The sequence below is a fragment of the Salmo salar genome, chromosome ssa09 (genome assembly GCF_905237065.1).
Source record: "Salmo salar chromosome ssa09, Ssal_v3.1, whole genome shotgun sequence".
Lineage (NCBI taxonomy): Eukaryota > Metazoa > Chordata > Actinopteri > Salmoniformes > Salmonidae > Salmo > Salmo salar.
In genome coordinates this window covers 156,944,179-156,966,828 of record NC_059450.1, presented here as the reverse complement: position 1 = coordinate 156,966,828, position 22,650 = coordinate 156,944,179, and the positions used below count along the sequence as shown (strand labels likewise).

At 44.0% G+C, this 22,650-nt stretch overlaps 1 protein-coding gene across 1 annotated transcript in view; it reads right to left on the bottom strand.

Moving 5' to 3' along the window:
• Nucleotides 1-17,452: 17,452 nt before the first annotated feature.
• ppp1r13l (protein phosphatase 1, regulatory subunit 13 like) overlaps nt 17,453-22,650 on the bottom strand; it is a 77,428-nt gene continuing 72,230 nt past the window's right edge. Inside the window, exons 12-14 of the mRNA XM_045724898.1 lie at nt 21,926-22,092; nt 21,427-21,620; nt 17,453-21,100 (exon numbers count right to left, since the gene is read on the bottom strand). Coding sequence (XP_045580854.1) covers nt 21,065-21,100; nt 21,427-21,620; nt 21,926-22,092 — 397 coding nt within the window. The 3' untranslated portion in view covers nt 17,453-21,064. The remainder of the gene's footprint in view (nt 21,101-21,426; nt 21,621-21,925; nt 22,093-22,650) is intronic.

Sequence of the window (22,650 nt, the reverse complement as noted above, 5' to 3'; positions counted from 1 at the left end):
CGTCGTTGATCAGGCCTACCACTGTTGTGTCGTCTGCAAACTTAATGATGATGTTGGAGTCATGCCTGGCCACGGAGTCGTGGGTGAACAGGGAGTACAGGAGGGGACTAAGCACGCACCACTGAGGGGCTCCAGTGTTGAGGATCAGCATGGCAGATGTGTTGTTACCCTCACCACCTGGAGGCGGCCCGTCAGGAAGTCCAGGATCCAGTTGCAGAGGGAGGTGTTTAGTCCCAGGATCCTTAGCTTAATGATGAGCTTTGAGGGTACTATGGTGTTGAACGCTGAGCTGTAGTCAATGAATAGCATTCTCACATAGGTGTTCCTTTTGTCCAGGTGGGAAAGGGCAGTGTGGAGAGCAATAAAGACTGCATCATCTGTGGATCTGTTTGGGCGGTATGCAAATTGAAATGGGTCTAGGGTTTCTGGGATAACGGTGTTGATGTGAGCCATTACCAGCCTGACCAAAGCACTTCATGGCTACGGACATGAGTGCAACGGCTCTGTAGTCATTTAGGCAGGTTGCCTTCTTGTTCTTGGGCACAGGGACTATGGTGGTCTGCTTGAAACATATTGGTATTACAGACTCAATCAGACACAGGCACAAACAACCTGAGAGCACAGCAGGAAAGGGTGGCCACAGCACTCAGGGAAGTGATTGTAAAAGCTTCTTCTACTTTCCCCAACGCACAATTCGTTATCTCCACCCTGCTACCACGAAAAGGCTTCCACCCTGCTACCATACAGCGGGTAAACGCAAATATTTCCCGTGACTGTGCCTCAAAACCAAATGTTTACCTGGCCCACCACTCCACCCTGGACTTGAACAGCCTCTATAAACAGATCCACCTATACAAGGCAGCAGTGCCAACCTTCGCCAGGACTCTAAAGGACATCCACCTCAAACGTAGCCCCAACACTTCAGACAGGAGCAACAGATCAATAGACACCCTGCCCAGACCAGCGAGACACTCTCCCAGACCTGCGGGATAGAGGACCCTCCCCAGACCTACACATACAGTAGAGGACCCACGCCGAGAGGTCCTACATCCAGACCACAACACATACACACCCCCATCCCAACCAATCAACACCCCCCCCCAACTCAACCATGCCCACACCCCATTTAGGCCTCCTCAGATCAGACCTATAGGTTTGAAACAGGGAAGGGACTCAGGGGCTAAAAATTCCAATTGGCTATACTTAAATTCTTTAACATCATCCTTAGCTCTGGCATCTTCCCCAATATTTGGAACCAAGGACTGATCACCCCAATCCACAAAAGTGGAGACAAATTTGACCCAAATAACTACCATGGGATATGCGTCAACAGCAACCTTGGGAAAATCCTCTACATTACTTGTACATTTTCTCAGTGAAAACAATGAACTGAGCAAATATCAAATTGGCTTTTTCCCAAATTATCGTACGACAGACCACATATTCACCCTGCACACCCTAATTGACAAACAAACCAAAACAAAGGCAAAGTCTTCTCATGCTTTGTTGATTTCAAAAAAGCTTGACTCAATGTGGCATGAGGGTCTGCTATAAAAATTGATGGAATGTGGTGTTGGAGGAAGAACATAACATTTTAAAATCCATGGACACAAACAACATCTGCGGTTAAAATTGGCAAAAAACACACACATTTCTTTCCACAGAGCCGTGGGGTGAGACAGGGATGCAGCTTAAGCCCCACCCTCTTCAACATATATATCAATGAATTGGCGAGGGCACTAGAACAGTCTGCAGCACCCGGCCTCACCCTACTAGAATCTGAAGTCAAATGTCTACCCTTTGCTGATGATCTGGTGCTTCTGTCCCCAACCAAGGAGGGCCTACAGCAGCACCTAGATCTTCTGCACAGATTCTGCCAGACCTGGACCCTGACAGTAAATCTCAGGATGAACAAAATAATGGTGTTCCAAAAAAGGTCCAGTTGCCAGGACCATGAATATAAATTCCATCTAGACACCGTTGCCCTAGAGCACACAAAAACTATACATACCTCGACCTAAACATCAGCACCACAGGTAACTTCCACAAAGCTGTGAACGATCTGAGAGACAAGGCAAGAAGGGCCTTCTATGCCATCAAAAGGAACATAAAATTTGACATACAAATTAGGATCTGGCTAAAAATACTTGAATCAGTTATAGAACCCATTGCCCTTTATAGTTGTGAGGATTGCGGTCCGCTCACTAACGAAGAATTCACAAAATGGGACAAACACCAAATTGAGACTCTACATGCAGAACTCTGCAAAAAATATCCTCTGCGTACACATTAAACACCAAATAATGCATGCAGAGCAGAATTAGGCCGATACCCGCTAATTATCAAAATCCAGAAAAGAGACGTTAAATTCTACAACCATCTAAAAGGAAGTGCTTCCCAAATCTTCCATAACAAAGCCATCACCTACAGAGAGATGAACCTGGAGAAGAGTCCCCTAAGCAAGCTGGTCCTGAGGCTCTGTTCACAAACACAAACAGACCCCACAGAGCCACAGGACAGCAACACAATTAGACCCAACCAAATCATGAGTAAACAAAAAGATAATTACTTGACACATTGGATAGAATTAACAAAAAATCTGAGCAAACTCGAATGCTATTTGGCCCTAAACAGAGAGGACACAGTGGCAGAATACCTGAGTTCTTCGCTAGCTGATGATTTATGTTAGAAAGGAGAAGACTTGTGTTTTATATATATTTATTTATTTCACATTTATTTAACCAGGTAGGCCAGTTGAGAACAAGTTCTCATTTACAACTGTGACCTGACCAAGATAAAGCAAAGCAGTGCGACAAAAAACAACAACACAGAGTTACACATGGAATAAACATACATATAGTCAATATCACAATAGGAAATGTGATGTGCAGAAGATGAATGTGCAAGTAGAGATACTGGGGTGCAAAGGAGCAAGAGGATAAGTAATAATATGGGGATGAGGTAGTTGGGTGTGCTATTTACAGATGGGCTGTGTACAGGTACAGTGATCGGTAAGCTGCTCTGACAGCTGATGCTTAAAGTTAGAGAGAGAGATATAAGACTCCAGCTTCAGTGATTTTTGTAATTCGTTCCAGTCATTGGCAGCAGAGAACTGGAAGGAAAGGCAGCCAAAGGAAGTGTTGGCTTTGAGGATGACCAGTGAAATATACCTGCTGGAGCGCATGCTACGGGTGGGTTTTGCTATGGTGACCAGTGAGCTGAGGTAAAGCAGGGCGTTACCTAGCAAAGACTTATAGATGACCTGGAGCCAGTGGGTTTGGCAACGAATATGAAGTGAAGGCCAGCCAACAAGCATACAGGTCACAGTGGTGGGTAGTATATGGGGCTTTGGTGATAAAACAGATGGCACTGTGATAGACTACATCCAGTTTGCTGAGTAGAGTGTTGGAGGCTATTTTGTAAATGACATCGCCGAAGTCAAGGATAGTCAGTTTTATGAGGGTATGTTTGGCAGCATGAGTGAAGGAGGCTTGGTTGCGAAATAGGAAGCCGATTCTAGACTTAATTTTGGATTGGAGATGCTTAATGCGAGTCTGGAAGGTGAGTTTACAGTCTAACCAGACACCTAGGCATTTGTAGTTGTCCACATATTCTAAGTCAGAACCGTCCAGCGTAGTGATGCTGGACGGGCGGGCGGGTGCGGGCAGCAATCGGTTGAAGAGCATGCACAAAATTTTACTTGCATTTAAAAGCAGTTGGAGGCCACGGAAGGAGTGTTGTATGGCGTTGAAGCTCGTTTGGAGGTTTGTTAGCACAGTGTCCAAAGAAGGGCCAGATGTATACAGAATGGTGTCGTCTGCGTAGATGTGGATCAGAGAATCACCAGCAGCAAGAGCAACATCATTGATATATACAGAGAAAAGAGTCGGCCCGAGAATTGAACCCTGTGGCACCCCCAATGAGACTGCCAGAGGTCCGGACAACAGGCCATCCAATTTGACACACTGAACTCTATCTGAGTGAACCAGGCGAGGCAGTCATTTGAGAAGCCAAGGCTATTGAGTCTGCCGATAAGAATGCGGAGATTGACAGAGTCGAAAGCCATGGCCAGGTCGATGAAGACGGCTGCATAGTACTGTCTTTTTTGATGGCGGTTATGATATCGTTTAGGACCTTGAGCGTGGCTGAGGTGCACCCATGACCAGCTCTGAAACCAGATTGCATAGCGGAGAAGGTGCGGTGGGATTCGAAATGGTCGGATATCTGTTTGTTAACTTGTCTTTCGAAAGACCTTAGAAAGGCAGGGTAGGATAGATATAGGTCTACAACAGTTTGGGTCTAGAGTGTCTCCCCCCTTTGAAGAGGGGGATGACCGCGGCAGCTTTCCAATCTTTAGGGATCTCAGACTACACGAAAGAGCGGTTGAATAGGCTAGTAATAGGGGTTGCAACAGTTTCGGCGGATAATTTTAGAAAGAGAGGGTCCAGATTGTCTAGCCCGGCTGATTTGTAGGGATCCAGATTTTGCAGCTCTTTCAGAACATCAGCTATCTGGATTTGGGTGAAGGAGAAGCTGGGGAGGCTTGGGCCAGTTGCTGCAGGGGGTGCTGAGATGTTGGCCCGGGTTAGGGGTAGCCAGGTGGAAATCATGGCCAGCCGTAGAAAAATGCTTATTGAAACTATCGATTATCGTAGATTTATCAGTGGTGATAGTGTTTCCTGTCCTCAGTGCAGTTGGGCAGCTGGGAGGAGGTGATGTTATTCTCTATGGACTTTTTGGTTCCTGACTTTCCTGAAAAGTTGCATATCGTGGGGGCTATTCGATGCTAATGAAGAACGCCACAGGATGTTTTTGTGCTCGTCAAGGGCAGTCAAGTCTGGGGTGAACCAAGGGCTATATCTGTTCTTAGTTCTACATTTTTTAAATAGGCCATGCTTATTTAAGATGGTGAGGAAAGCCCTTTTGAAGAGCAACCAGCCATCCTCTACTGACAGGATGAGGTCAATATCCTTCCAAGATACCCGGGCCAGGTTGATTAGAAAGACCTGCTCACTGAGGTGTTTTAGGGAGTGTAACAGTACAAACTCTGAAGATAGATGGGGGGCGATCAATTCACATATGGTGTCCAGGGGGCTGAAGGGGGTCTATAACCAGCGGCAATGGTGAGAGACTTGTTTCTGGAAAGATGGATTTTTAAAAGTAGAAGCTCGAATTGTTTGGGCACAGACCTGGATAGTATGACAGAGCTCTGTAGGCTAACTCCGCCCCCTGTGGCAGTCCCATCTTGTCGGAAAATGTTATTGTTAGGGATGGAAATTTCAGGGTTTTTGGTGGACTTCCTAAGCCAGGATTCAGACATGGCTAAGACATCTGGGTTGGCAGAGTGTGCTAAAGCAGTGGATAAAACAAACTTAGGGAGGAGGCTTCTAATGTTAACATGCATGAAACCAAGGCTTTTACGGTTACAGAAGTCAACAAATGAGAGCGCCTGGGGGATGGGAGTGGAGCTAGGCACTACAGGGCCTGGATTAACCTCCACATCACCAGAGGAACAGAGGAGGAGTAGGATAAGGGTACGGCTAAAGGCTAAAGGCTATAAGAACTGGTTGTCTAGTGCGTTGGGAACAGAGAATAAAAGAAGCAGATTTCTGGGAGCAGAAGAATAGATTCAAGGCATAATGTACAGACAAGGGTATGGTAGGATGTGAATACAGTGGAGGTAAGCTTAGGCATTGAGTGACAATGAGAGAGATTTTGTCTCCAGAGACACTATTTAAGCCAGGTGAGGTCACCGCATGTGTGGGGGGTGAAACAAAAGGGCTAGCTAAGGCATATTGAGCAGGGCTGGAGCAGGGCTGTTAGAAAGGAGTGGCGGAGAAGATGATAAGATGAGAGGAGTGGAGGAAAGGTCAGCCATGAGAGGGCTGATTAACAGAGGAAGGAGGGGATGAGAGGAGAGGGCTGATTAACAGAGGAAGGAGGGGATGAGAGGAGAGGGCTGATAAACAGAGGAAGGAGGGGATGAGAGGAGAGGGCTGATTAACAGAAGAAGAAGGCAAGACAAGCATTCATCAATTATTCATCACTTCAGAAGAGAGGAGATAGGGAACACTATGCTGTGGAAGAGGAGAGAAGGATGACAAAAGGGAGGATGAGAAGAGGAAAGGACTGGAGAAAATGAGGAGGAGAGCAAAAGTGGATGTGAGGAGAGGAGGACAAGAACAACGGGACAGAGGATGAGATATTTTTACCTCAAGTCACAGGCCTCAACAGATCCTGTAAAAAGAATCCTGTTGTTTTTACAGTACTGGCAGACAGTTACTGTGAAAAAAAAGTGACAATATGTTACCGTATATTCCCAACAAATCTTTGATTAACAGTATAATACAGTTCACCAGTAAAAAACTGTTCTTTGGAATTTACGGTAACATACTGTACTTTTTAAAACATTTTTATAACTTATAGGTAACTTACAGTGTACATATAGGTGTAGGTACACTGTAGTAAACTATGTGTATCTGTTTGTTCCTGCTGTGGATATGTGGACCTGAGAAAGCATCTGAGAGATGCTAAACAGATGCTAAACAGAGATGCTAAACAGATGCTAAACAGATGCTAAACAGAGGACACGCCCCAGACTGTGTGTTCTGTTGAGGACACATAAAACACATGCATTTGCCATTGGTAAGTCAGTCTACTGTACCTACCAGCCTGACTAAGTCTACTGTACCTACCAGCCTGACTCAGTCTACTCTACCTACCAGCCTGACTGAGTCTACTGTACCTACCAGCCTGACTCAGTCTACTGTACCTACCAGCCTGACTGAGTCTACTGTACCTACCAGCCTGACTGAGTCTACTGTACCTACCAGCCTGACTCAGTCTACTGTACCTACCAGCCTGACTGAGTCTACTCTACCTACCAGCCTGACTGAGTCTACTGTACCTACCAGCCTGACTGAGTCTACTGTACCTACCAGCCTGACTGAGTCTACTCTACCTACCAGCCTGACTGAGTCTACTGTACCTACCAGCCTGACTCAGTCTACTGTACCTACCAGCCTGACTAAGTCTACTGTACCTACCAGCCTGACTCAGTCTACTGTACCTACCAGCCTGACTCAGTCTACTGTACCTACCAGCCTGACTGAGTCTACTCTACCTACCAGCCTGACTCAGTCTACTGTACCTACCAGCCTGACTCAGTCTAATGTACCTACCAGCCTGACTGAGTCTACTGTACCTACCAGTAATATGGGTTAGCTGCCTCACCTAAAGCCCATTCTTGTGGGAAGCTGCTATAGACCACCAAGTGCTAACAGTCAGTATCTGGATAACGTGTGAAATGCTTGATAATGTATGTGATATCAACAGAGAGATCTACTTTCTGGGTGATTTAAATATGGACTGGCTTTCATCAAGCTGCCCACACAAGAGAAAGCTTCAAACTGTAACCAGTGCCTGCAACCTGGTTCAGTTTATCATTCAACCTACCAGGGTAGTTACAAACAGCACAGGAATGAAATCATCAACATGATTTGATCACATCTTTACTATCGTTGAAGAAACGTGCTTGAAAGCAGTATCCAAATCCATAGGATGTAGTGATCACAATATAGTAGCCATGTCTAGGAAAACCAAAGTTCCAAAAGGCTTGGCCTATTATAGTGTATAAGAGGTCATACAAGAAGTTTTGTAGTGATTCATATGTTGATGTAAGGGATATGTGCTGGTCTGTGGTGTGTAATGAGGAGCAAACAGACGTTGCACTGGACACATTTATGAAATTGCTTATTCCCAGATCCTAATAAGCACGCCCCCATTAAGAAAATGACTGTAAAAAACTTAAATCCCCGTGGATTGATGAGGAATTGAAAAATGGTATGGTGGAGAGGGACGAGTCTGGCTGCACAACCCGATTGTCAAAGAAATCATGTGACTTAAACGGAATAAAAAGAAGAAGAAACTACACTATGAAACAAAGATAAATAATATAAAGAATTATAGTAAAAAAAAAGCTTTGGAGCAACTGCAGTGAGTGTTGGGAAAAAAGGCAAACTCAGCTCCATCGTTCATTGAGTCAGACGGCTCATTCATCACAAAACCCACTGATATCGACAACTACTTCAAATGACTTCTTCATTGACAAGAATAGTGCAACAAACGCTGACACTACACATCCAAGTACAGTTGAAGTCAGAAGTTTACATACACCTTAGCCAAATACATTTAAACTCAGTTTTTCCACAATTCCTGACATTTAATCCCAGTAAAAATTCCCTGTCTTAGGTCAGTTAGGATCACCACTTTATTTTAAGAATGTGAAATGTCAGAATAATAGTAGAGAGAATGATTTATTTCAGCTTTTTATTTCTTTCATCACATTCCCAGTGGGTCAGAAGTTTACATACACTCAAGTAGTATTTGGTTGCATTGCCATTAAATTGTTTAACTTGGGTCAAACTTTTCAGGTAGCCTTCCACAAGCTTCCCACAATAAGTTGGGTGAATTTTGTCCCATTTTTCCTGACAAAGCTGGTGTAACTGAGTCAGGTTTGTAGGCCTCCTTGCTCACACACGCCTTTTCAGCTCTGTCCACACATTTTCTATAGGATTGAGGTCAGGGCTTCGTGATGGCCGTTCTAATACCTTGACTTTGTTGTCCTTAAGCCATTTTGCCACAACTTTGGAAGTATGCTTGGGGTCATTGTTCATTTGGAAGACCCATTTGTGACCAAGCTTTAACTTCCTGACTGATGTCTTGAAATGTTGCTTCAATATATCCACATAATTTTCCGTCCTCATGATGCCATCTATTCTGTGAAGTGCACCAGTCCCTCCTGCAGCAAAGCACCCCCACAATATGATGCTGCCACCCCCGTGCTTCACGGTAGGGATGGCGTTTTTCGGCTTGCAAGCCTCCCCCTTTTTCCTCCAAACATAACGATGGTCATTACGGCCAAACAATTCTATTTTTGTTTCATCAGACCAGAGGACATTTCTCCAAAAAGTACGATCTTTGTCCCCATGTGCAGTTGCAAACCGGCTTCTTCCTTGCTGAGCGGCCTTTCAGGTTATGTCGATATAGGACTCGTTTTACTGTGGATATAGATACTTTTGTACCTGCTTCCACCAGCATCTTCACAAGGTCCTTTGCTGTTCTGGGATTGATTTGCACTTTTCGCACCAAAGTACGTTCATCTCTATGAGACAGAATGCGTCTCCTTCCTGAGCGGTATGACGGCTGCGTGGTCCCATGGTGTTTATACTTGCGTACTATTGTTTGTACAGATGAACGTGGTACCTTCAGGCATTTGGAAATTGCTCCCAAGGATGAACCAGACTTGTGGAGGTCTCCAATTTTTCTGAGGTCTTGGCTGATTTCTTTTGATTTTCCCATGATGTCATGCAAAGATTCACTTAGTTTGGAGATAGGCCTTGAAATACATCCACAGGTACACCTCGAATTAACTCAGATGATGTCAATTAGCCTATCAGAAGCTTCTAAAGCCATGACTTCATTTTCTGGAATTTTCCAAGCGATTTAAAGGCACAGTCAACTTAGTGTATATCAACTTCTGACCCACTGGAATTGTGATACAGTGAATTATAAGTGAAATAATCCGTCTGTAAACAATTGTTGGAAAAATTACTTGTGTCATGCACAAAGTAGATGTCCTCACCGACTTGTGAAAACTATAGTTTGTTAACAAGAAATTTGTGGAGTGGTTGAAAATCGAGTTTTAATGACTCCATCCTGAGTGCATGTAAACTTCCGACTTCAACAGTATATCTGACCACATTATGAAAAGACAAGCGTAGTAATTTAGAATTCCGTAAAGTGAGTATGGAAGAGGTGGGAAAAGTATTGTTGTCTATCAACAATGACAAACCACCAGGGTCTGACAACTTCAATGGAAAATTACTGATGATAATAGCGGACGATAATGCCACTCCTATTTGCCATATTTTTAATGTAAGCCTACTAGAAAGTGTGAGGCCTCAGGCCTGGAGGGAAGCAAAATTCATTCCCCTACCTAAGAATAGTAATCCACCCTTTACTGGCTCAAATAGCCGACCAATCAGCCTGTTACCAACCCTTAGTAAACTATGTGTTTGACCAGATACAATGGTAAACAGTAAACAAATTGACAACAGACTTTCAGCATTCTTATAGGGAAGGACATTTTAACAAGCACAGCACTTACACAAATGACTGATGATTTGCTGAGAGAAATTGATGATGAAAAGATTGTGGAGGATGTTTTGTTAGACTTTAAACATTATCGGTCATAGTCTGCTGCTGGGAAAAAATGCATGTGTTATGGCTGTACACCCCCTGTGTCACGTCCTGACCAGTAAAAGGGGTCCTTTGTCATTGTAGTATAGTCAGGGCGTGGCAGGGGGTGTTGTTTCTGTGTGTTTTGGGGGTTGGTTTATTTAGAGGGGATTTGTTCTAGTTTTCATTTTTGTGGCGAGTATGGTTTCCAATCAGAGGCAGGTGTCTTTCGTCGTCTCTAATTGGAAACCATACTTAGGCAGCCCTTTTTCTCCTTTGGGTTTGTGGTTGTTTTCTGTATAGCCTGCGTACCTTACGGAACTGTTTGGTCGTTTGTTTATTTTGTTTTGAGTGTTCTCTCTAAATAAAGAAGGAAGATGAGCACTATACCCGCTGCGCCTTGGTCTGTCCCTTACGACGCATATGACACCCTGCTATAATGTGGATAAAGTGGGTCAGGAGCGTTTTTACTTACTGGTGGTTGGCTGATATGTATTTCTACCAGCCCATCAGTCATTGTATTTAGTAGTTTGAAGGTTAAATGACTTGGTTACTTAATCATTTGGTTACTTAATAATGACTTGGTTAGTTAAAGACTTGGTTAATTTCACTACTTTTCATCGAGGAACACAATCCCTCATTCATCTCAGATTTGTGAAAAGTCGTCTGCAAACAGTAGCACACGTGTGGATAAAGAGTTGCTTGTCTAACAGAACACAGATGGTGTTCTTTAATGGAAGCCTATCAAACATAATCGAGGTAGACTCAGGAATTCCCCAGGGCAGCTGTTTAGGCCCCTTGCTTTTTAAAGTCTTTACTATCGACATGCCACTGACTTTGATTAAAGCCAGTGTGTCTATGTATGCGGATGACTCAACACTATACACGTCAGCTACTACAGCGACTGAAATGACTGCAACACTGAACAAAGAGCTGCAGTTAGTTTCAGAATGGTTGGCAAAGAATAAGTTAGTCCTACATATTAAAAAACTAAAAGCATTGTATTTGGGACAGATCATTCACTAAATCCTAAACCTCAACTAAAACTTGTAATAAATAATGCTGAAATTGAGCAAGTTGAGATGACTAAACTGCTTGGAGTAACCCTGGATTATAAACTGTCATGGTCAAAACAACAGTAGCTAAGATGGGGAGAAGTCTGTCTATAATAAAGCGATGCTCTAACTTCTTAACAACACTATCAACAAGGCAGGTCCTACAGGCCCTAGTTTCTACCTTCTTAACAGCACTATCAACAAGGCAGGTCCTACAGGCCCTAGTTTCTACCTTCTTAACAACACTATCAACAAGACAGGTCCTACAGGCCCTAGTTTCTACCTTCTTAACAACACTATCAACAAGGCAGGTCCTACAGGCCCTAGTTTCTACCTTCTTAACAGCACTATCAACAAGGCAGGTCCTACAGGCCCTAGTTTCTACCTTCTTAACAACACTATCAACAAGGCAGGTCCTACAGGCCCTAGTTTCTACCTTCTTAACAGCACTATCAACAAGGCAGGTCCTACAGGCCCTAGTTTCTACCTTCTTAACAGCACTATCAACAAGGCAGGTCCTACAGGCCCTAGTTTCTACCTTCTTAACAACACTATCAACAAGGCAGGTCCTACAGGCCCTAGTTTCTACCTTCTTAACAGCACTATCAACAAGGCAGGTCCTACAGGCCCTAGTTTTGTCACACCTGGACTGCTGTTCAGTCGTGTGGTCAGGTGCCACAAAGAGGGACAATTGCAATTGGCTCAGAACAGGGCAGCACGGCTGGCCCTTGGATGTACACAGAGAGCTAATATTAATAATATGCATGTCAATCTCTCCTGGCTGAAAGTGGAGGAGAGATTGACTTCATCACTACTTGTATTTGTGAGAGGTATTGACATGTTGAATGCACCGAGCTGTATGTTTGAACTACTGGCATACAGCTCAGACACCCATCCATACCACACAAGACATGCCACCAGAGGTCTCTTCACAGTCCCCAAGTCCAGAACAGACTATGGGAGGTGCACAGTACTACATAGAGCCATGACTACATGGAACTCTATTCCACATCAGGTAACTGATTTTTTTTTAAACGGATAAAAATACACCTTATGGAACAGTGGGGACTGTGAAGAGACACAAACACAGGCACAGACACACGATAACATACGCACACGTGGATTTTGTGTTGTAGATATGTGGTAGTATAGAAGGGACCTTAAGGGCCCAATATGTTGTGAAATCTGTTGTGAATGTATTGTAACGTTTTTAAAATTGTATAAAGAAAAAAATTTCCTTAATTTTTGACCGAGTCAGGCTGCTATGTGTGTCACCCTAAGATTATCACCACAGCAGCATGTACAGTATTTGACCCCCTCTCAATCAGAAAGATTTCTGGCTCCCAGGTGTCTTTTATACAGGTAACGAGCTGAGATTAGGAGCACACTCTTAAAGGGAGTGCTCCTAACCGCAGCTTGTTACCTGTATAAAAGGCACCTGTCCACAGAAGCAATCAATCAATTAGATTCCAAACTCTCCACCATGGCCAAGACCAAAGAGCTCTCCAAGGATGTCAGGCACAAGATTGTAGACCTACACAAGGCTGGAATGGGCTACAAGACCATCGCCAAGCAGCTTGGTGAGAAGGTGACAACAGTTGGTGCGATTATTCGCAAATGGAAGAAACACAAAAGAACTGTCAATGTCCCTCGGCCTGGGGCTCCATGCAAGATCTCACCTCGTGGAGTTGCAATGATCATGAGAACGGGGAGGAATCAGCCCAGAACTACACGGGAGGATCTTGTCAATGATCTCAAGGCAGCTGGGACCATAGTCACCAAGAAAACAATTGGTAACACACTACGCCGTGAAGGACTGAAATCCTGCAGCGCCCGCAAGGTCCCCCTGCTCAAGAAAGCACATATACATGCCCGTCTGAAGTTTGCCAATGCACATCTGAATGATTCAGAGGACAACTGGGTGAAAGTGTTGTGGTCAGATGAGACCAAAATTGAGCTCTTTGGCATCAACTCAACTCGCCGTGTTTGGAGGAGGAGGAATGCTGCCTATGACCCCAAGAACACCATCCCCACCGTCAAACATGGAGGTGGAAACATTATGCTTTGGGGGTGTTTTTCTGCTAAGGGGACAGGACAACTTCACCGCATCAAAGGGACGATGGACGGGGCCATGTACCGTCAAATCTCGGGTGAGAACCTCCTTCCCTCAGCCAGGGCATTGAAAATGGGTCGTGGATGGGTATTCCAGCATGACAATGACCCAAAACACATGGCCAAGGCAACAAAGGAGTGGCTCAAGAAGAAGCACATTAAGGTCCTGGAGTGGCCTAGCCAGTCTCCAGACCTTAATCCCTCTAGAAAATCTGTGGAGGGAGCTGAAGATTCGAGTTGCCAAACGTCAGCCTCGAAACCATAATGACTTGGAGAAGATCTGCAAAGAGGAGTGGGACAAAATCCCTCCTGAGATGTGTGCAAACCTGGTGGCCAACTACAAGAAACGTCTGACCTCTGATTGCCAACAAGGGTTTTGCCACCAAGTACTAAGTCATGTTTTGCAGAGGGGTCAAATACTTATTTCCCTCATTAAAATGCAAATCATTTTATAACATTTTTGACATGCGTTTTTCTGGATTATTTTGTTGTTATTCTGTCTCTCACTGTTCAAATAAACCTACCATTAAAATTATAGACTGATCATTTCTTTGTCAGTGGGCAAACGTACAAAATCAGCAGGGGATCAAATACTTTTTTCCCTCACTGTACACACACACACACACACACACACACACACACACACACACACACACACACACACACACACACACACACACACACACACACACACACACACACACACACACACACACACACACTGACCCCTCCTCCCTTGTTTTGTTGTGTTTAAATAATTGAGCTTGGTTCCAGTTGAAAATACATCAGGAAAGATGTCTGTGTTGCTGCACGCTGTGTTGCTCAGACACAAGTCATCTACTCTAGCTGAAGACAAGCGAAGAGAGGAAGGTTGTCTTCAATAGTTAAAGAACAAAATACAAGTTTAATGACCACTGGATCTGATGCCTCACTGCACCGTGTCCCTGGGCTTGGACATGTCTGAAGCATTGTGTGTGTGTGTGTGTGTGTGTGTGTGTGTGTGTGTGTACTTGTTTTCCTACATTATCAGAACCCCCGTGTCCTAACATTTCCCTTATTGTCCTGAAAATGTAGGACAAAAAGAACTTTGTTGGAAAGTCAGGACTTTTTTTCAGGTCCTGAAAATATTTGAATGCTATATTAAGACTAAGGGATAGGGTTAGGGGTTTGGGGGTTTGGGGGTTAGGATTTGGGGGTTAGGATTTTGGGGGTTAGGTGGGGTCAGGGGTTTGGGGGTTAGGATTTTGGGGGTTAGGATTTTGGGGGTTAGGATTTGGGGGTCAGGATTTTGGGGGTTAGGATTTTGGGGTCAGGATTTTGGCGGTCAGGGTTTGGGGGTCAGGGGTTTGGGGGTCAGGGGTTTGGGGGTTAGGATTTTGGGGGTCAGGATTTTGGGGGTTAGGGTTTGGGGGTTAGGGTTTGGGGGTCAGGATTTTGGGGGTCAGGATTTTGGGGGTTAGGGTTTGGGTTTTGGGGGCCAGGGTTTTGGGGGTCAGGGTGTTGGGGGCCAGGGTTTTGGTGTCAGGGTTTTGGGGGCCAGGGCTTTGTGGGTCAGGGTTTTGGGGCCAGGTTTTTTGGGGGTCAGGGTTTTGGGGGTCGGGTTTTTGGGGGCCAGGGGAAAATAGGTCAAACATTTTTATAGCTCTCGTTCCTTTTCATGAAGAAGAATATTTCTGATTTTATTTTCATTGTTTTTCCAATAACCTGCAGCAACTCGTTTCACCTTGATTTACCTCCCTGTCAGTCTGAGCTGTAGATTTCTCGCACACACACACACACACACACACACATTTTAATAAGTCCTTTCTCCTCTATCCATCCCTTTATTTCTCCACCTCTTTTTTCATTCCCTCTCTCTCTCCATCTCTCACCTCTGTCTCTCTCCTGTTTTTCTCTCTGTCTTTCTCTCTCTCCTCTGTCTTTCTCTCTCTCCTATGTCTTTCTCTCTCTCCTATGTCTTTCTCTCTCTCCTGTCTTTCTCTCTCCTCTGTCTTTCTCTCACCCCTCTGTCTCTCTCTCTCAATCTTCTGTCTCTCTCTCTCTCTTCTGTCTCTCTGTCATTCTCTCTTCTGTCTCTCTCCCCGTCTCTCTCCCCTCCGTCTCTCTCTCTCCGTTCACTCTGTTCATGTGTTCATGTGTAATAGATGTTCACTACATTCATGTGCGCGTAATGCTTGTCATAAATCCCATCTGGCCAGTAGACACCACCCTCTACTGGTTAGTAAAGGGTATTGCAAGCAGCAGACGTCAAAACAGCTTGAAGTGATGCAGTCACTGAGATACATGCCTGTTACTGTAACAGATCATACTACACTGAACAGAAATATAAAAACGCAACATGCAACAATTTCGAAGATTTTACAGAGTTCTTAAAAACCTTTTATGACCACTATGGAAAGGGGGAGAATCTCACAAACACGGTTACTGACCGTTCTTCTAAACCACAATCCCATATTTATTTTTTTAAGGTATCTGTGACCAACAGATGCATATCTTTATTCCCAGAAAAAAAATACGCTACATGCAACAATACAGATATGCATCTGTTGGTAACAGATATCTTCAAAACAAAAAAAAGGTAGGGGCGTGGATCAGAAAACCAGTCAGTATCTGGTGTGACCACCATTTGCCTCATGACACATCTCCTTCACATAGAGTTGATCAGGCTGTTGATTATGACCTGTGGAATGTTGTCCCACTCCTCTTCAATGGCTGTGTGAATTTTCTGGATATTGGTGGGAACTGGAACACGCTGTCATACACGTCGATCCAGAGCATCCCAAACATGCTCAATGGGTGACATGTCTGGTGAGTATGCAGGCCATGGAAGAACTGAGACATTTTCAGCTTCCAGGAATTGTGTACAGATCCTTGCGACATGGGGCCGTGTATTATCATGCTGAAACATGAGGTGATGGCGGCAGATGAATGGCACGACAACGGGCCTCAGGATCTCATCACGGTATCTGAAATTGCCATCGATAAAATGCAGTTGTGTTTGTTGTCCTTAGCTTATGCCTGCCCATACCATAACCCCACCTCCACCATGGGGCCCATACCATAACCCCACCTCCACCATGGGGCCCATACCATAACCCCACCTCCACCATGGGGCCCATACCATAACCCCATCCCCACCATGGGGCCCATACCATAACCCCATCCCCACCATGGGGCATTCTGTTCACAATGTTGACGTCAACAAACTGCTCGCCCACACGACGTTATACATGCTGTCTGCCATCTGCCCGGTACAGTTGAAACCGGGATTAATCCGTGAAGAGAAAACTTCTCCAGCGTGCCAGTGGCCATCAAAGGTGAGCATTTGCACACTGAAATCGGTTATGACTCTGAACTGCAGTCAAGTCAAAACCCTGGTGAGGACGACGAGCACGGAGATGAACTTCCCTGAGACGGTTTCTGATAGTTTGTACAGCAATTCTTCGGTTGTGAAAACACAGTTTCATCAGCTGTCCGGGTGGCTGGTCTCAGACCATCCCGCAGGTGAAGAAGCCGGATGTGGAGGTCCTGGGCTGGCGTGGTTACACGTGGTCTGCGGTTGTGAGGCCGGTTGGAGGTACTGCCAAATTCTCTAGAACGACGTTGGAGACAGAAATTAACATTAAATAAATCAGACAGCAGCTCTGGTGGACGTTTCTGCCAATTGCATCATCCCTCAAAACTTGAGACACCTGTGTCATTGTGTTTGTGTGACAAAACTGCACATTTTAGAGTGCCGTTTTATTGTCCCCCAGCACAAGGTGCACCTGTGTAATGATCATGCTGTTTAATCAGCTTCTTGATATGCCCCACCTGTCAGCTGGATGGATTATCTTGGCAAAGGAGAAATGCTCACTAACAGGGATATAAACAAATTAGTGCACAACATTTGAGAGAAATTAGCTTTTTTGTGTGCGTATGGAACATTTCTGGGATCTTTTTTATTTCAGCTCATGAAACATAGAGACCAACACTTTACAATGTTGCGTTTTATATTTTTTGGTTCAGTGTAGAAAAGAAAATTGAGCAGGAAAATACCGGACAGATATTGTTCATTTGCTTTATTTCATACTGTTATTTTCAGTGTTAAAAACATTTGTTCATCAAAACACTGCTAGACGTCTTGTGTTCAGAGCATAGTCCCATTCAAACAACAACCAACCTACTTATGTGTGTACAAACACAAGTGCATATGCACAGCCACAATCATCACACGCAAACATCTACACACATAAAACCTACAACAGCCCCCTCCCCCCCAGTCAATCTCCTGTACAAGTCTTTTCCTCTCTGACACAGAACAATACAACAATTTCAGTGTTCATTTTGTAACCTATTGTAGATTTAGTCTTTATGATTAAAATATATTTTAATCTTAGTCCCCATTTTAGTAATTGTAATTCTTCTTAGTTTCAGTTCATATCAGTCGACTAGCCTAGTTTCAGTCACAGTCATTTTAGTTTTATTTTAGTCATTTTCTTTTGTTTTATTAAAAACAGTTCATACAAACCATCCATCTTAGTCACAATAACTTCCTCTCTCTCTGTCTCAGCCATCTTAGTCACATAGCTTCCACTCTCTCAGCCATCTTAGTCACATAGCTTCCACTCTCTCAGCCATCTTAGTCACAATAACTTCCTCTCTCTCTGTCTCAGCCATCTTAGTCACATAGCTTCCACTCTCTCAGCCATCTTAGTCACATAGCTTCCACTCTCTCAGTCTCAGCCATCTTAGTCACAATAACTTCCACTCTCTTAGTCTCAGTCATCTTAGTCACATAGCTTCCTCTCTCAGCCATCTTAGTCACATAGCTTCCTCTCTCAGCCATCTTAGTCACATAGCTTCCTCTCTCAGCCATCTTAGTCACATAGCTTCCTCTCTCTCAGCCATCTTAGTCACATAGCTTCCTCTCTCAGCCATCTTAGTCACATAGCTTCCTCTCTCAGTCATCTTAGTCACATAGCTTCCTCTCTCAGCCATCTTAGTCACATAGCTTCCTCTCTCAGCCATCTTAGTCACATAGCTTCCTCTCAGCCATCTTAGTCACATAGCTTCCTCTCTCAGCCATCTTAGTCACATAGCTTCCTCTCTCTCAGCCATCTTAGTCACATAGCTTCCTCTCTCAGCCATCTTAGTCACATAGCTTCCTCTCTCAGCCATCTTAGTCACATAGCTTCCTCTCTCAGCCATCTTAGTAATAGTGACTATTATATCATGACTATAATAAAGGCTACCTTTTAACTTCCATCATGTGCACATTCAGAAAGCCTTGTCCTACTAGGAGGGATGCTGAAAAGGAATCTAGATTCTCTATTACAGGACTAGTAAAGGCCCAGTTTGCAACTTATTTCTACGTGAAAATTGAAACGGTCTATTAATAATTTTTCCATTTTAGTAGATGCTCTTATATCCAGAACAACTTACAGTAGTGAGTGCATACATTTTCATACTGGACCCCCCCCGTGGGAATCGAACCCACAACCCTAGCATTGCAAGCAACGTGCTCTACCAATTGAGCCACACCATCACAAATCACTTATTGTGCGTTGTTTTATCTCCATGGTGATGAAAAGTGTACAGGTACAAAACCTAGATGACCAGCCTATATACAATACACTAATGTATATTTTGATTAAGAGGTTTTGTAAGAATGGTAAATTTAATACCGCACAAAAAGTGGTTGTTTTCCATATTATTCGATCAAGAAAAATATATTTAATTTGATGTTAATCGGATGTTTCGTGTTTTCGCCCATAACTTTGCACCTTTTGATGTAATATTTGAGGACAGGGTTTTAGTTCTTTCTGGATTCCATTAGAGATGACATCACAGAGAAAGAGGACTGGGGTTTTAGTTCTTTCTGGATTCCATTAGAGATGACATCACAGAGAAAGAGAACTGGGGTTTTAGTTCTTTCTGGATTCCATTAGAGATGACATCACAGAGAAAGAGAACTGGGGTTTTAGTTCTTTCTGGATTCCATTAGAGATGACATCACAGAGAAAGAGAACTGGGGTTTTAGTTCTTTCTGGATTCCATTAGAGATGACATCACAGAGAAAGAGAACTGGGGTTTTAGTTCTTTCTGGATTCCATTAGAGATGACATCACAGAGAAAGAGAACTGGGGTTTTAGTTCTTTCTGGATTCCATTAGAGATGACATCACAGAGAAAGAGAACTGGGGTTTTAGTTCTTTCTGGATTCCATTAGAGATGACATCACAGAGAAAGAGAACTGGGGTTTGAGTTCTTTCTGGATTCCATTAGAGATGACATCACAGAGAAAGAGAACTGGGGTTTTAGTTCTTTCTGGATTCCATTAGAGATGACATCACAGAGAAAGAGAACTGGGGTTTTAGTTCTTTCTGGATTCCATTAGAGATGACATCACAGAGAAAGAGAACTGGGGTTTTAGTTCTTTCTGGATTCCATTAGAGATGACATCACAGAGAAAGAGGACTGGGAAACAACTCTTACCCTTCCAACATCTGAATCCTGCAAGATACTGTTGCAGAACCGGTTTGTACCTGTTAAGACTTACCATCACTGTGAAGAAAAAAAAACAATGTACAATATAGTAATTGAGTATATTGAGACAGCAAGTAGGCTTGTGACGGTGTGGCTCATGGCGCTTGCAATGCTAGGGTTGTGAGGTTCTCGTTGCTATGCCTAAACGAAAGTAAGAGAGAGTAAAACATGATTATTTCTAGGGGCGGTTAGTTACAAGTGAAGTGTCCCGGCTTCACATCGCTTCAAAAGATTGAAGCGTGACAGAAGAGTGGTGGTTGTGTGGAAGAGCCACACAGATCACCTCAATATGATCGCGTAACTGAAAGATGTTAATTCTTCCAGTGAGAGGATTGTGTGAAATATTCTGCATGCAATGCTTAGGATTGGACAAAACAGATGAAAAGGAGCTTTATGTTCAAATGTCCATTAGTCTGACGTGGAAGTCTCGTTACATTTTCCTCAACTAAAATAAGAAGTCATTTTTGTAATACTTATGTTTTGTTCCCCCCCCCAGAGCGTCTCGTTCTCGTTATCCCCATAGTTTTAATCAGGAAGGAAAAAAAAGAAGAGGTCCTTGAGTACTTTCCGTCATAGATATTGTTGACCGAAATTAAACACTGCAATATATATCAACGTTACATAGAACAATAACAACATTAGTAGCCTACCAATGACATATACTTTAGGAAGCATTTGAAGAAATCGAGAGAGAGAAAAAGAGAGAAAGAGAGAGAGAGGGAGAGAGAGAGAAGAGAGAGAGAGAGAGAGAGAGAGAGAGAGAGAGAGAGAGAGAGAGAGAGAGACAGAGAGAGAGACAGAAAGAGAGACAGAGAAAGGTTTTATATACCAATAAAAATCAGACACATAAATGATAGTGACACATTGAGATCATTCATGAAGTATAATCCAGTAATAACATTACTGACACTCCTGCCTAGTACCTGCCCTATGTCTCACTAGTACCTGCCCTATATCTCACTATAGTGACTCATGTCCTGTAATTCTACTTCACTTCTTAGTGAAATCAGGCAGGACAAAGGAACAAAGGTTATACTGCGTAATGTGGTTTCTCCTCCCAGGTGTTCAACAACAGTTTCCTGCTCCAGTTCCAGCCATTCAGCGGGGCGACGGCTGATTGGATAGAGGAGTCTAGCAGAGGGACTTAGGACGAACCTTAGGGAACAGCTGTATGGCCAAAGAAAGGGAAAGGAAACATTGAGTTCAGAACAGAAAACAAACAATTATTTGTTTGGCGCTGGACTAATGAAAATTTAGTTCTGAACAGAAACTAACAGTTCTGTTTTTAGTACTGGGCTAGAACAAATATGTGCGACCCTGTGGGATCTCAGGACCAGGAAGGTGCCTTGCCATCAAGTAAATAGATTTTTTTTAAATTCAGGACATGTGAAAGTCATCCTGGAATTTGTTCCTGAAGGGGAACAGTCAGACCTTTACTGAATGATAAGGGAGGAGACAACTAAGCAAATTAATCACAGCGTATTGTTTCTTACCCCAAAGTAGTTGTTAGGTATGAATCCCTCTCGGCCACAAAGTGATGCCCACCACCAATCTACCCCGTCTGGCTTCTGGAGGATAGTCACCATGTCCCCCTCTCTGAAGCCCAGCTCGTCTGCCTCCTGGGCAGGGTACTCCCACAGGGCATACAGCACCCCGCTGTTCTCCACACCCATCGCCTCCTCCACACCTGACAACACACACACACACGACCAACGATTTTTCTAACACTTTCAGAAAAGGTTTTGACACAGAGTGCAAATAGTTATGGATAAAGTGGCCTATGTGGTTTAGTGGTTAGCGCGGCTGACCCCGGCAGTCATGTAAGCCAGAGGCATCATGGGTTAGAGTCCAGACCACTGCTCTTCGACTCGATGTCCTCTTATCTTTCCTGTGGTCCTCGACTGTTTCTGTTCAATAACAAACGTGGGACTTGCCCCACTCCTAAACAAATAGTTATGGAGAAAGAGAGCACCCTTGTCTAGTTCCTCCTACCCCTGAGGAAGCTCTCACACTCCTCGAAGCACATAGCGTACGGGTCACACTTCTGAGAGGCTGTGGCCCCATCACTCTCCGTCACCGCCATGACAGCTGCTCCGTTCCTCACCAGGAACTGACAGAGAGGAAGGTCGTTACAGGAAGCTGCACAGTGGAGGGGGGTCCTGGTACAGAACAACAACAAAACTACACATAAACAAAACTACAACCCGATCTGACTAAACACAACGCATAATGACACAATATGACCCAAAACAGGGACAGCAACAGAGGGAGGGGGTCAGTAAAGGAAAATAGGACTGGTCAATGAAAGAGCCTGTTATAAGGGAGGGGAAGTATTCGGGACTAGAATTAATTTTTTGTACCTTTAAAAAAAAAAATGTAACCCTTATTTTACCAGGTAAGTTGTCATTTACAGCAACGACCTGGGGAATAATTACTGGGGAGAGGAGAGGGGGATGAATGAGCCAATTGTAAACTGGGGATGATTAGGAGGCCGTGATGGTATGAGGGCCAGATTGGGAATTTAGCCAGGACACCGGGGTTAACACCCCTACTCTTACAATAAGTAACATGGGATCTTTAATGACCACAGAGAGTCAGGACACCCGTTTAACATCCCATCCAAAAGACAGCACCCTACACAGGGCAATGTCAGAAGCAAGCCAGCAGTGGGATGCAGGGTGGCATCCTGCTGGCCATAAGGAATAATGGCATTATTA